This window comes from Tachysurus vachellii, chromosome 2, assembly GCF_030014155.1.
Source record: "Tachysurus vachellii isolate PV-2020 chromosome 2, HZAU_Pvac_v1, whole genome shotgun sequence".
NCBI classification, from domain to species: Eukaryota; Metazoa; Chordata; class Actinopteri; order Siluriformes; family Bagridae; genus Tachysurus; species Tachysurus vachellii.
This window is the reverse complement of record NC_083461.1, coordinates 9,416,700-9,432,375: the sequence shown is the minus strand read 5'-3', so window position 1 is coordinate 9,432,375 and position 15,676 is coordinate 9,416,700. Positions and strand designations below refer to the sequence as shown.

General features: G+C 36.4%; 2 protein-coding genes across 2 annotated transcripts; both read left to right on the top strand.

Annotated features, from left to right (window-relative positions):
* The first annotated feature begins 2,776 nt into the window (after window positions 1-2,776).
* Window positions 2,777-5,591, top strand: itln3 (intelectin 3). Its single transcript, XM_060895876.1, has 7 exons — window positions 2,777-2,918; window positions 3,092-3,226; window positions 3,316-3,563; window positions 4,372-4,530; window positions 4,733-4,853; window positions 5,111-5,214; window positions 5,339-5,591. The coding sequence occupies exons 1-7, from the start codon at window positions 2,855-2,857 to the stop codon at window positions 5,459-5,461; spliced, it is 954 nt and encodes a 317-aa protein (XP_060751859.1). The 5' UTR covers window positions 2,777-2,854; the 3' UTR covers window positions 5,462-5,591.
* Window positions 5,592-6,965: 1,374 nt separating this feature from the next.
* Window positions 6,966-14,285, top strand: gprc5c (G protein-coupled receptor, class C, group 5, member C). Its single transcript, XM_060895831.1, has 5 exons — window positions 6,966-7,213; window positions 8,779-9,820; window positions 11,256-11,356; window positions 11,553-11,672; window positions 12,779-14,285. The coding sequence occupies exons 2-5, from the start codon at window positions 8,791-8,793 to the stop codon at window positions 12,809-12,811; spliced, it is 1,284 nt and encodes a 427-aa protein (XP_060751814.1). The 5' UTR covers window positions 6,966-7,213; window positions 8,779-8,790; the 3' UTR covers window positions 12,812-14,285.
* The last annotated feature ends 1,391 nt before the right edge of the window (window positions 14,286-15,676 follow it).

The following is a 15,676-nucleotide window of genomic DNA, read 5'->3' as shown; positions in this document are numbered from 1 at the left end:
GATATAGTAAACTGCATATTCTGCACTGAAATTACTGCTAATACTAACAAAAGCCTGATATCAATAGACAAGCATGGAGTACTGAAAGGATGGAACTGATTAGTAAACGGTAGTCTGTTTTATAATAAATTTGTTTGTTTGCGATATGCTTCTGTTACTAAACACTGGTAGGTTAGTAACCCTGGTAGTTACAATTATAATAGACATATACTGTAGATAGAGGCCCAACATTAATGTGAACATATTTTGCACCAATAAATGTATTTAAAAATTTATTTTTGAATGGTGAACATTTTAAATTTAACCAGTTACGTCCTATATAACACACTGACCCACACACCCACTGGGACACATACAAAATGTAAATGTGCTAAGAAATACCTTGTGCCCTTTGAATGACCTCTCTACACTCTCTATACTCTCTGATTAGTGTGTTTGACTTTATTTTCCCCCCTCTCTCTAGCTAGACAGATGTTATCATCTGTAGCCTCTCACCATATGTCAAACATATGCAGCAGGGAACACAGCACATCAATCACTATGATCCTGATAAACAAAACAAGGAGAGTGAGCAAATGGGTCTAAACACTTTACACAATCATGTCACGGTGCAGGATCAGGCTAGAATGTGGCCATGGATTAAAGGAGTCTTTTTTGGGTGACACAGCTGCAAAATGGAGCAAGAACATACATCCTAAGCAAGTGAATGAGAAAGGAGAACAGAGATAATGATTATTTTGTGGCTAAGCCTTGTAATCTTCAATCCATGAACCCATATCTGTAAAGAACATCACTGATGTTAGGCATCTCAAGTTCAAGCAACTCTTTGTCCATTGTACTTTTATATTAGAGTAAATCTGATAGATGATATTCAACTATTAATGGCAGAAAAATACTTGACAAGCATTTAAGTGAGCATAAAGACGTTTATAAAGTTACGGACTCTTCTTTGCCAGATGGTAATGGGTAATCTTGGTCTTAGACTGTCATTTATGGGTATAAAACAGGCAACTTGATATGAACCTCAAAAAATGTTTATTTAGCAACCAGGTCAGGGTGGACCAGGAACGCTTTCAAATCAAGAAATAACAATGCTTTTTCCAGGTTGGTCTAGCAATGAATTTTGTACCTGATAACACTTTTAAGTATCACTGAATTGACTCATTCATTCGTGGACTGTATTTCCACATGGAGTAAGTGACGTTTTTGGACAGACGTTTGACTCACGTTTTGACTCGCGTTATTACATAAATGATTTTCAAATGTGTTTGAAACCAAAAACTGTCGACTTTTGAAAGAATTATACAGGCAGTATCCCCAGCATATAATACACCTGTAAGCTATTACATGGTTATGTAAGAAATCGATCATTTCTTTTTATAGCATCCTTTAGGGCAGAAGTGATTAAAGTGATTAACCCTTACCTCCAAAGCTGAGATATAAATAAATAATAAAGGCTTCGTCTTATTATTAAAAATGAAATCAATAGCTACTGTATATATATATATATATAAAGAAATTAGAATTTTCCTAGTGTATTATTTGGTGAAACAATATATGAACTTGTTTGCATATATTGCTGCTGTAATTTTAGTGATCATACATAGTTATATTTATGTAGTATTTTATACATATTTTATATATTGTTTCCCATCCACATCCATATATATATATATATATATATATATATATATATATATATATATATATATATATATATATGGATGTGGATGGGAAACAATATATAAAATGGGAAACAATATATAAAAACAATATATAAAACACAGCAGCAGTAAAATAGAAGGATTAGCAACAATTAGTGATGAAAATGGTCACTTGGCAGTATATATATATATATATATATATATATATATATATATATATATATATATATATATATATATATATGTATGTATATATTACAAATATGAAGGCTAATCATTAAGTTGTAAACTATATTGTCAAAATATTTGGACCCCTGACCAAACATACCCATAAATGCTTGCTGAACACAATATTCACAAAGTTAGACCCAGCTTTGTTGTTATAATAACCTTTACTCTTCTAGATTTTGGAGCTTGGTTATGGGGATTTGTGCTCACTCATCAACATTAAAGTGTTAGTGAAATCAGGCAATAATGTCAGATAATGAAGTATAGCATGAAATCAGCATTTTAGTTCATCTCATAAATGATGGTTAAGGGTCTGGTCAGGCTACTCAGTTTCCACACCTTGGCAAACCATGTCTTCCTAAACCTCAGTTTGTGCACAGGGGCATTGTCATGAAGGAACAAGTTTGGGACTCTCCGTCTGAATGAAAATATTATAGAAATTTTGATGCTTCAAACTTTGTGGCAGAAGTTTGGGGAAGAACCACATAGAAATGTAAAGGACAGGTGACCGCATACTTTTGGTCATGTACAGAAAATGTAAGAATTTCTGTGAAACAGTTTGATATTAATAAATAATAAAGTAATACATTTATTTAATTATTTATTTGTTTGTTTGTTTGTTTGTTTGTTTATTTCCCATTTTTAAGTTACCCTGTGTATAAACATTAGGAAATTTCAATCCTAGGCAAGAGCACACTGTTCAATGCCATAGTGAGAAATCTGCTATGTGTCATTTGTCCCACTTATTTAAACATTTAGAAATTTCAGGTATTCCCAGCAATCAAATGCAAAAACTTTACTCTGTGTTTAATGATTAGAGATAAATATTGAGTAACAAAAAAAATTTCCTGATCAAAGGGTAACTCCAAATGTGTTATAAATAGCAAACACACAGACTGTTCGAAATCAGGAGAAGCTTTAGATAGAAGAGTCGCTGACAGTGTCACTGTGACTGCTCCAAAATGCTGCACAGAATTATTTTCATGATATGTGTCCTTGTACACCAACCTCAGTTTTTCAGTTTGGGTAAGTAGAGATCATTTCACAGAAAGTTACAACTATTGTTTCAACTCAAGCTTCAGTTTCTTTACAGATTCAATGGATATGAATGAAGAGGAAAAGCTTTCATGTTTTTTAGTTACACGTCAGTTTGGTCTTCTTTTAAATGTTATTACACTGGGGACTTTTCCATATTACAGGAGGGGTGATCACCCCTAAGCCAATCATTGAAAATGGCACGTATATAAACCCAGAGCTTGGTAAGTATCATGCCAGGTTGAGAACTATCAGTCGGAGCTGCAGGGACATCAAGGAGAAATTTGGAGCTACAACAGGTGAGAGCTTCTCCAGCATGACATCTAAACAACAAGCCAAAGTATTTTTAAATTCTGTATCAAATATTTTCTCCTCTTTTATTCTTCAGATGGCATCTATTACTTAACAACATCAAACGGTGTGATGTACCAGGCATTCTGTGACATGACCACAGCTGGAGGTGGCTGGACACTGGTAGCCAGTGTGCATGAGAACAACATCAATGGAAAATGTACTGCAGGTGACCGCTGGTCAAGCGAACAGGGTAGTGATCAAAAACGGCATGATGGTGATAGAACCTGGGTAAACACTGCCACATTTGGCACAACAGAGGGTGCTACCAGTGATGACTACAAGGTATGTGTATATTATTTATACAATCATGCATAAAAATGTTTAACACTGAAAAAATATGACAAAGGATCTTTACATCAAATCGGATCAAATGAATACCGACAGCAATGTCTCTGTGAAAGTCTTATGTCTCTGAGTGCAGATTTGTTTTAGGATATTCTATATAAATATAATTTACTTAAAGGTTAACAAAGAGATTTTTTGAGCATTTAAAAAAGAGACGAAAACTACATTAGTTATCTAAATTTGTGATATAAAAAGAAATGAAGGTACATTAAACTGGCATTGCTGGAGTGGCAAAAACAGGAGTGTGGCATTTATATATAATAAAAACAGTGCAATTGTGGCTACTAAATGTAAATTAGCTGACTTGCTTCCTGGAAATTATTTTCCCTGAGCTGATGTGACAATCTCATAGGTTAGTTCTTTGTAAGCAGTAAATTGTGTTCCGTTGTTAGAATCTATTTTCTGCATTCCTGTGATATTTGATATACCTTCAGCATCATTTTACAGAAATCATGCACTACTGAACCAGGGTACATCATAAACATTAGAAAACAACAGTGCATTTAGACATATATTACTTAGTATAATCATTAATTGCTTAATTTTAGTAAGTGCTTTATCTTGGTCAGTGCTGCAAAGGATCTGAAGCCTATCCCAGGAATACTGGATTGAAAGGACATATAGATCTATGTTAAAGCTCTTAATATTCACAACTGGTTTATTTTCCTCATTCTATAAAACTGGTTTGGAAAATAGTAGCTTTGTCTTTCGAGGTCTACCTAATCTACAGAGCATTACTTTTTAGAATCCTGGATACTACGACATTACTGGGGAGGATGTGGCAGTGTGGCATGTTCCCAATGACGTTCAGCTCCAAAACTGGGCAAACACCGCAATTCTGCGTTACCACACCGAAACTAAGTTCCTCAATCAAAATGGTGGAAGTCTCTTCCATTTATTTAAGGTAGAGTAACACACTCATAGAAGTAACACTTGTATTGGTTGGTCACATATACAACATGTGTATTTGCACAATGATGTATATATGATACATCATAAATATAGACATATATAAATAAATAAATCAGTATGAAAACAAAAAGTAAGATTCTGGCCTTTATTGAAATTTAACTTTAACTTTAACTCCCCTTTTAATAATTTTCCAGAAATATCCAGTGAGGTCTGGAGCAGGAGAGTGTAAAGCGGATAGCGGTCCTTCTATCCCAGTGGTATATGATACAGGCGACAAGGATTCAACAACAAACCTTTATGGAGCAACTGTAAAAGGTTTGTACTACTAAGCTACGTAAAAAATCTCACTTCATAGACATAAAATTTGATTTCTTCCTTTCTTTTTTTACTTTTTTGAAAAAGTATTTATTTCAGTTCATAATCTCAGATTTTTAATTATAAAATGTATTATTTATTTGTAATTAAATAATAAATGTCTTTTAGAGGGTTTGTGGATTGAATTAAACTTGAAACCTCTATGTTGAAATAGAAATATTTTAATAAGCGTATTACATTGTCTTCCTTCATGTTAGATCAATTTGAGCCTGGCTTTGTCAGCTTCAGAGTGTTTAATGAGAAGAAGACAGTGATGGCTCTGTGCTCTGGGATCAAACCAACAGGATGCCATACAGAACATGTAAATATTGTTTTAGGCCATAATATAATAATATTTCAGGGCAACAAAACATCTGTTTTGTTATAATTTATGCATTTATGAATGTTAGATTTGTGGTTTTTTTTGGGGTTTTTTTTTTTTGCAGTTCTGCATTGGTGGAGTAGGAGACCCTGATCAGTGTGGAGACTTCGCTGACCTTCAGGCGGTTCCTGGAGGGAGCTCCTCTAAGGAAATAACAGAGGCAGCAGTTCTGATCTTCTACCGCTGACAGTTTTTGTCCTTTTTTAGTACTTTTTACCAAATTTATGTGGTCATACTGACAATTGAAGCTCTCATGTCATCCTCTGCGAAAATGTGTGTATCTTGATCAGCTATGAAATAAAAATTCATTTAAAGTAGTGTTGACTTGTATTTCTTTTAGATATTTGGCAGGATTTTACTTGACAATTTTCTTAACAGAACACACTTACAAATCAATTAGTTTGTGTATAAAGTTCCCACTAGGTGGCACTTTACATCCATTTATACTGCCACTTGATCAAAGTGGTACTATTTTTAACTACTAATAATATTGTTCTCAATCAATCATCAAATAAAATGCATAAAGCCATACTCAACATTTTAATGATCAACTACCAGTAAAATATTTTGAGATATAAGGTCTGAACTGTCTGTGTTTGCTGAAAATCATCAACGTTGAATGTTCTTCAACACAGGCACTTTCAGGCACTTTCACTAGAATGATAAACACAAAAGGGACAGATAAGATCTACTTTAGCTGTTTAGTTTATCAACACAAAAAGACTGACTACCTAAAAGTCTATGCTGGCAAAAATCAAGTAAGTAGAACAATGCTAGCACAAAGAAGGACATGGGTGTGAGCATGCCTGTAATCACACACACACACACACACACACACTCACTCACTCACTCACTCTCACTCTCACACACACACACACACACACACACACACACACACTAGTGTGAATGGATTCAGGACAGAGTCTATGTGCTGGGCGAGGAGGGTAGGCATGCAAATAAGGCTCTTCCTTTCGTGTCCTGAACAGGACCAGGGTCTGACTGCTTGAAAGGATCATTGAGTATTAAGGATTAGTATTATAAAAGAGACAATATGTGATGATATGACATCAGCAATAAGACTTCCATTTATTTCACAAGATGTCCCAATGTCATCATCCATGTTGCGTGCAAATCCTGCGGTTCTTTGCTTTTTCCCTTTTCAGTTGACTTTCATTCGAAGGAATTCCTACTCACCTAAATCTGAATTATGATTTTGGTAAAGCTTCTTGGTGACTACATCTATTGTTTAAAAACACTATCCTCTTTTGGCTTGAGTGGTATGATTATAAATCATGATTAAAAATCAAATCCTGAGCCTTGGAATAAGCAGAGGACATCCTTTATGATTACTGCACCATTTCTTAGGTCTACATTATCCACTGGATGATAGTTGGATTGTAATTGTTGGATTGTAATAACTACTAGGATTATGGTGTGTGTGTGTGTGTGTGTGTGTGTGTGTGTGTGTGTGTGTGTGTGTGTGTGGTATAATCTATTTTCATTAATGCACAAAGCTGAGGGATTTACAAATCGGGTAAGACACCGATTATAGTGTGAAATCTGCATTAAATATCTCACAGAAAATGACCCCTCAGTAAAGACTACACTAAACACAATCAGGTTGAAGTCATCATAAACAGTGCACGACTTCACGCCGCGCGCGCTCGTACGTGCACCCGCACGCACGGCCCCGCGCCTCGTTAGTGAAGTAGCAGGTTCGTTACGACGCTATCAGTGAGGAGCACGACAGATTACACACCCGTTCGGAACAACGTTTAGGAAGCTATGATGTGAAACACAAAAAAGTCGATCACTTAGAAGGGTTTGAAATCTTTTTTTTGTCAACTTAGCAGTGTAAACATTTCTTTACCACACAGAACTGAAGTGATTTTAAACAGACGTTTAGAGTAACTTCATCTCTGACTACAGCTTCATCCAAGTAAGTGCACTTTCTCCTCATCTTTTACAAGAATATGCTTTATCGGTTAACTCGAGTGCCTTCTTTATTATTTACAATTAAAGTCAAATGTAGAAAGAACGTTTTTATGCTCATATATTTTTTACTTGATTACTTTTAGCTTAACATTTCAATACTACTTTGATGATTTATGCAGGTGTGTTTTGACCCGCCTCTACCCGCATCTGATTGGCTATCGCTCAGCGATTTCGTGCTCTGATTGGTGCGATAAAAAGTCAATCATAATTCTGAGCCTAATTTTACTTTAGGAGGTTAACAGATGGATGAATATTATTAAAGTATTAGTAGATAGTTTACATTATTTTGGGGATAACTCTTACAGTGTATTAAGTGTAATTAACTGTAACATTGTTAGGTAAAAGTTTTTTTTTATTTGTCTTAATAATCAGTAATCATCAAATAATCATCAATTTTATTTGTATTTATTTTTTTAAGCATTAATTTAAGTCTAAATTTAACACTGTTGGTTTTTCTGTTGATATTACATGACACCCAGAGATTAGAATTGTGGATAGGAAAATGACAAGATTGTTTTGAATAAACAAAGACAGCCATGTAAATGTGGAACAGTTATAAATCCTGTGTAAAGAGAACTAAAGAGGTGCAACGTCCACCATCAATGTACAATGAGTCTGGTTTTGTACAGCGATATATGCCATTGCATTTCAGGACTGTTTTAACACTTATTTTAGTTGTTATTCCATCTTGCATCTTCGGGTTTGGGTTTGAAATGCCATCAAGTGAAGCTCTTTCAGCTTAGACGTTAAACCACATATGCTTATATGTGACATTTCTTTAAAACCATTTTTAAGATCCTACAACTTAGAAGATTTGGAACACACTGGTTTATGATCAACTATATGTCTGTAGCAAAATTTGCACTTTATTTTCAAGCTTTTTTTTATTTTTATTTTATTTAATCATCTTCTGATGTCACACCCAGATTTTGTCAAAAAGCTGCATTGTTTAAGCTTCTGTTTAAATTATTCCAAGCTCTTTTTGTAGCCATCTTCTTACTGTAGCTATGGTGTTGTCTGTGTGTGAATCTGTCTGTTTTAAAAACACAAAAAAAAGCTAATAAACATGACTAAAATAAATAAATAACAAAGGAAATCACTTTTGTTCCTTTTAGGAATGCCCCAAACCTACCATTAGAAAATAAAGTCAATATTGTGTAAAACTCATGAATGATTAACAGAGCTCTGTGGAACAACAGCAGGTCTAGATATTCCTGTTCTTGTGCCGAGACCTTCTGTGGTGTTCCCATACACATAAGCACAAATTCACACATAAGCACAAATTCACACACTCGCACATCTGGGCAGGGCACCTCTTTCAAGCATGCACAAACTTGTGCTTATTTAATAAGAACCTTGAGATTGTCTTCAGTTTCTGTCCTCAATTGTCTTTTGTCTTTAGGTGTTTTGTATAATTTTAGTAGAATTGTGTAATTTGCCTTCTCTGTCTGCTCTCTCAAAATTCTTCTTTTGGTTAATGTCTGGTCTCTTATGTGTGTTTGAACACAGGAGATCTCAGCCATGGATTGCTTCATTCCCAGAACTTTCTGGAACCTTCTACTTGCCCTGGTTGTTGCGTTTGTGCCTGGCTCAACAGGGGCACCACAGGGCTGTGGCTCCAACGTAAGCTCTCTCTACTATAACCTGTGTGATCTTGGTGCAGTTTGGGGCATCGTACTGGAGGCATTTGCCACCGCCGGAGTGTTTATATGCCTCATTCTGTTGATGGTTCTCCTTGCCAGCCTGCCATTTATGTCGGATAGCAGGCGGCGCAGATCAGTACCATTGGACGTTGGCTTAATTGTGGGTACTCTGGGCCTCTTTGGGCTGGCATTTGCCTTCATCGTGGGCATGGACTTTGCCACATGTACCTCGCGCCGCTTCCTGTTTGGTGTGTTGTTTGCAGTCTGCTTCTCCTGCCTTCTTATGAAAGCCATAAATCTAAACATCCTCTCTAGGTACAACAAGGCACCCCGTGCCTGGGCCCTATGCCTCGGAGCCTTGGCGCTTTGGTTGGTCGAAGTGATCATCAACACAGAATGGCTGATTATCACCATGGTCCGCCAGCCCATTAATATCACGTCTGGTCTGCCTGTGCCATGCCTGATTGCTAACGAAGACTTTGTAATGGCTCTTATTTATGTTATGGTCCTACTGGTGGCTGCTGTTGTGGCATCCATATCAATCCTGTTCGGCGAGCACCAGCGCTGGCACAAGGACGGTGTCTTCATCCTGCTCACTGGAATGTTCTCACTGGGCATTTGGGTTGCATGGATAGTCATGTACACTTACGGCAATGCCCAGCAAGGCAGCCCTGCATGGGGCGACCCGACCCTCACTATAGCACTGGTGGCTAATGCCTGGGTGTTCTTGTTGCTTTACACAGTGCCCGAGCTGTGCCAGGTAACTGATGACTCAGACAGTGTATCATCCATCCCTTCTGATGTCTACACAAACCATGCAGTGGGGTATGAGAACATCCTCAAAGAGCAAAGCTCACAGAACATGTTTATGGAAAATAAGGCCTTCTCTATGGACGAACCCAAAACAGGTACACAATCTTTTTTTAATTTCCGTTGCTTTGCTATGTGCTTTGTAAGTGGTTTCATAAGCTGCTTTCCTGATTTCCACGGGTCACATTCCTAGCATTTATACAACTCTGCATACTTGTGTTATTTTGGAATGATCAAATAAATTCTTTTTTTAAGATAAAAAATCCTAGAAATTTAAATTAAATCTGTTTAGTTAAAGTAATTATTAACTTGAAAAAACACCGAGTCATGGTTCATGAGTTGAGTAATGCATTCAAGCTGCTGAATTGTGTGACAGATTTATTGCTGTTAAACATTCTACAGGAACCAATTTAAAATGGATGACAAAAACAATAGATGGACTTAAAAAAAAAAAAAAAAAGGCATGAGATAGAGAAAGCTGGATTTTGCCAATGCCCGCTGCTTACACTACAGAATTTGATCCGCTGATGTTTGAAGTCGTGTCTTTAATGGCAGAACATGAGTCTTTAGAACACATTGTTTAGAACATTGCACATGTTCTGTCTCTCCTGTTCTCTCCCATCCTCTTTCTCTGTCATTGTTTCACTCGATTGTTCTCTCGTTCTCTTTTTATCGATCATCAATCAGCATACATTCGTGGATTATTCACGGCAAATATCAAAAGGCCAGCATTCTGCTCTAACCCATGCTATTTCATTTAGTGTTTGCTAAGCCATTTCGATTGTGAAAACAAAACAGTTCATCTTTGAAAAGAAACGTCACAGTAAGTCAGTTTTTCCATTTTAGCCCCATGCCACCCACACACAGGCCATGTGTCTGATTACATTACTCAGCGAAGAGCAAAGTGAGCACACACCAAACCAAATGTGTAATGAGAGTCAATATAGCTAACATGTTTCACAGAACAATGATTCAGATCAGTTTGTTTACTCTCACATCCTCACCGAGACTGAGGTGTGGCAATAGCATCATGTCAGTCAGGTATTTCACGGCGGGAGACGGCATTTCCCTCCCAGCGTTCCTACCCACCTTCCTAACATGGATAGAACAATATTTTACTGCTTTCTTTCAATGATATAATACCATAATGTAGCTCTTACAGTTAACTTTATTACAGCTTGTTACACTGCTTTCATGTTGTATTTTAGCACATATCGGTTATAGTGATCTGTCAGTTAGTCATCAAATAACCCCATGTCTAACTATATAGCTGCTGTTTTTTATTCTTCATTTAAATGCTGTTATAAATTATACTTGATGTACATAATGATCAACAACGTGGTGGTGGGAGGGTGCGTCATTCATCCCACCCCGATACGTGTTATTTTCCAATATCAGCACTAGCATAAAAGACTGACATTTTTCACCATTTTAGTTACATTTAATATTGTGGTCTGTGAAGCGTGTTAGTTTTTGTTAGCACTGTGACAATGTAAATTCTGCCTGGATTGACTTTTTATCGTGTGTTATCAGGTAACAAGCCTCTGTCTCCATATAGCGGCTACAACGGACAGATGCGCAGCTCCGTGTACCAGCCCACAGAGCTCGCAATTATCACCAAAGGAGTGACAAATGTGAGTAGCAGTACAGTCTGTACCAATTCTGTGTTGCCTATGCAAATTCACATGCAACATTGAGTTTAGTGACTCTAAAAGTAAAACTTGAAAGAAACTTGCAAAAGTCTTGCCACGAAACATTTAATATTTGATTTATGTATAGCACATCTTTCTCACACACGTGCTTTCTCCTTCTTCATATATGTGGCTTTAGCTCCAGGTGGACCATTCGTTTGATACATCGATCCCACGAGCCTCTCTCGTCTCCCAACCCAGTCAGAGCGGCAACATCAGCCCTCCCATGTCTGACATTGGACGGAAGCCTGTCACTAATGTATGCAGCACTGTGATCATACCTTGTCTTTCCTCTTTCCTTGTACTGTGCTCTTTTGTCCTATGACTTACTCACAAGAGTCATCACCTTTGGGACTTCCCCACTGATCTACCAGACCCTTACTTCCTTTTTATTTACTTTACTACTTGTCAGGAAGTCCTGCTTTCCTGCTTCTGAGTTCTAACCTGATTGTTTCTATTTCTACTCTTACTCTCAACTTCCTCGCTGTTCACTCTTGCAGTATCAGGTTTCGATTCTGGTTCTTTTTCCACATTTTTGGGGGGAAATTTCTGCACCTGCTAGCTGATCCAGCAGTCAGATTTGTGTTGTGAAAGGCACAAACTGGGCTAGAGAACACTAATCAAGTCAGGGCATAAACACTGAACAGTCCTACAGGATTGGAGGGTGTTGTCATGTGGCATTCTTTTTTTCCCTCACTTAATCTTCAGTGCTTTCCTGACTCAAACGTTTTTCCTTCCTGCGTGTTTAAAAAGGAAAATAATTATGTCTGAGTATAACTACATTTTTAACTGTTTTGGGAAATGGAACTGGCATTGTTCAGGACTCCAGAACTTCCTCTTCCTCTTGTTTGCATGGATTATAAATGTGAAGGACACTAAGTGTACATCTAAGTATGTTTTCTCACTGGAGTGGAATACTTGAATCACTACTCAATCTGGGCTTGTGCACATTTGCAAAATGAAAACCTGCTAATAAGGAGCCAATCTGATATACAAAAGGGATTTATCTACCGATCGGCCGTTTGAATGAAGCCTTTAAACTGTAGCCAGCCACCTACATGCATAATGCATATGAGTTTTTGTAAGTTGTTTTCACACTCCAGATATAAATGAGGTGTTGTGTCTCCTCCAGTCACACAGAACAAATCTTACTCTGAGCACAGGACCGAGATTAGGAGTCCTTAGAAGTAGAAGTCTGGGTCTGAAAATACTAAAATGTCAAACTGTAGATTAATCATCAAATAAATAGTCAATCAGGTTCAGTATATTGAACAAGAAGAAAAAAAAACTTGTATGAAAACAGAACTGTAAGATACTTCATGGCTATCACAACTAATAACCTTTCTTTCCTGTTCTTCTGTGTAGGGTAACGGCCTGAACTGGAAATCACAGTGGTGAATCTAGCCAAGACTTCCTGCTCTGGATGCCTTACTCTGTTCTTTTTCTTACAACAACGTTTCATTATGTTTTCACCTTGGCCAAGGAACTTTTCTCAGGCCAAAGGACTTAGAAGCTTCATCTCGGAATGTCTAGGTATCCGTTTGCCCATTAAAGACAATTTATGGGCATTTTGTTCACAGCGAACCTGAATAAGAAATTCAGCCCAGGAGATGAGACTGCAGTGATGGATGTAGGAATGTTCATGGAGACTGTTCATGTATTACGCAGTGGTTGTCTTTGCTTCTACAATACTATGCATTTAGAGAAAGGAGAAAGAATGGCTGATGAATGGTTCTTTTTAATAATGTGAAATGTTGCTTGTTCCTGGGTATAAACATACCACTCCAGTGTACAGTTTATAATACCTTTTTTCTGAGAGTGTATGTCTGAAACTGTTCATTCTTCTGCTTCAAACAGTAAAATGTAGGTAGTGAGATCATCTGTATGCATGCAATCCTTTTAAGTTAAAGGTACAAACTCAGAAAAAAGGTTCTAAATGGTACATTTCATGGTATACATGATGGGTATCTATAGGTATATATTTTGTATCCATGAAGATAAATTCAGTGTGATATTAGTATGTATTTTTCTTCTTGTGAAGCTCAAATAAGGTAAGTGATTGGACCTTAAGGACTACTATTGTGTGCCGAGAATGCATTTACCTTGTACCTTTGTCATACCTTTTTTTTCCGGCAGTGAAGCTTGCAGCATCATTTCTGTGAAGTAGGTATGTTGTGATTACTCTCATTTTATTAGTGCGTAATTGAATCAATGTTGTATTTTAAAGGTTTAAAGCTAAAATGTGTTCAGTATTGCAACACATTATTCAAAGAAGATTTCTCCAGTAATTCCAGGAGATAAATAAATGCACGTATATGTGAGATATGTACACACACACTCGTACACACACACAAATTAAGATGTCTCACATTTCATTAATAGGTGTATAAAGAGATGTATTTTTGTGTGAGTGTGTATGTTCATGTGAGTGGTTTGTTCTTCATTTCCGTGAAGACAGTCAAAGTCCTGGCTGTGCTTGAAAGATAAGATCCCAAAGAGAAATATATCAACTGGAAAAGTTCCTGTCTGTCATAAGCAGTGCTTGCAAAATTTACATAGCAACAGCAGATAAGTCTCACCTACAGTCTTTCCTACCTACAGGAATAGACACGTCTGATCAAGCAGATTGCGGCATGGGTTTTTTTAAGGGCAACTAATTATACGTTTATATTTAAGGCCTTTTCTGTAAGTTAGACTTATTTTTCTAGGCAAAATATTTTTTTTTATTACTAGACATTTGCATATTATTAATGTAAGATCTTAATTTTTGACATTCTTGTAGCAGTTGATGATAATACAGTCAACTTTGGTGCCATGTCTAATGACTATCTGGAATGTGTGCATTTTTATATGCATTAAATGATTTAAGCCATGTGCAGATTTCCATCATTATAAAACTCATTTTATTATTATATTTTGTGTATAAATGTTAAACTCTGAACGTTCTTTTCAAAATAATTGTAAAGACTATGGGCCATTTCTTAAGTAAAATGTATTAGACTATGCATAAGAAATTAACCACAAGGATAATTTGTGAGAAAGTTTGTTTGGTTTTTTGCTAGAAATTGAATATTTGCATCAAGTTGTATGATTGGAAATCCAGAGAACAGATAAATAATAAATAAAACGAGCAAACCAATAATATCTAATCCAGAGATTTTGCTTGTCATTCTACATTCACTTCCATAAGTATTTTAAACAGACATTGTTGTTTTGTGTTCTGGCTCTGTCTGGATTGAGCCTGTTATTTATTGTTCCTCAATTTTATTTTCTAATAACCTTGAGCAGCATAAGCCTGCCCTTCTCTTTCTATCTGTCTATCTGTCCTGTCTACATATCGAATGTTCAGCACTTGTGGTAAAATAGGAAGCTGAAACTGTAGGTAACATAATAGGTTCTGCATATTTGGCAGTAATAAACCACAGAACTGAAGGGATGGACTAGAATGAAAAGCATCACGATTTCAGGATGTGTTTACAAAGTACTTTTATTTGACATTCAATATGAAGACTAGTTCGTCCTTTTCTTCTTACCAGCCAAAAATATCTACACTGCATTTGATTTCCTATAAACCAAACATGACCTCACCCTCTAACAGGCGTGTAAGATCTCTACTGTACATCTCTATCAAAGGGTGGCTCAAGGCCATGACATTTGCTTATATATTTGTCGGTAAAAAGACAGTAAACCTGTTTGATAAATAGTGGATAATGAAACAAAAAACAAAACAGTTACAGATATATTATTGTAAAAGCTTATTACGTTGGTTGCTATTAATATACATGTTCAGAAATTAAAGGTGTCATTTGTTAAACAACCCAGATATATTATTTCAGACACCGTTCCCAAAGCTGTGACGCATGTTGCAGTAACATTCCGTGAAGGACACTATTTGTTATGGGCTCAGCCCTGAAATTGTCTCCACCCACTTTGCTTACTTTTGTGGAGTTATACAAAGCAACCCACAACCTATAAATATGTTCTAGCTATTTGTTTCATCTTTCAAATACAGATAGCAGAAAAGCTCAGGCTACAAAAGAAACAATTCTAAAGTCATTAGAAAAAAAACAAGTAAAACTAACTATACATGATCAGTGTTTCATTTCTGCAGTATAGTGGAGATCTTTACTATTTTAAGGACTTTTTAAATAGCATGCATTCTAACTATGTACACATTCAATATATTGGTAAAAGAACTGTATCATTATATCAATATCTATGAAGAAGAAACAATTTAAATCCCTTTAGAAATGTACCACTTTA

Bases quoted from the DNA above. Each gene is read 5' to 3' on its own strand.
- gprc5c (XM_060895831.1), top strand. From the start codon at position 8,791: ATGGATTGCTTCATTCCCAGAACTTTCTGGAACCTTCTACTTGCCCTG. The intron at 11,357-11,552 runs GTGAGTAGCAGT...ATGTGGCTTTAG, and splicing joins TCACCAAAGGAGTGACAAAT to CTCCAGGTGGACCATTCGTT. The intron at 11,673-12,778 runs GTATGCAGCACT...TCTTCTGTGTAG, and splicing joins GACGGAAGCCTGTCACTAAT to GGTAACGGCCTGAACTGGAA.
- itln3 (XM_060895876.1), top strand. From the start codon at position 2,855: ATGCTGCACAGAATTATTTTCATGATATGTGTCCTTGTACACCAACCT. The intron at 3,564-4,371 runs GTATGTGTATAT...ATTACTTTTTAG, and splicing joins CTACCAGTGATGACTACAAG to AATCCTGGATACTACGACAT. The intron at 4,854-5,110 runs GTTTGTACTACT...CCTTCATGTTAG, and splicing joins TTATGGAGCAACTGTAAAAG to ATCAATTTGAGCCTGGCTTT.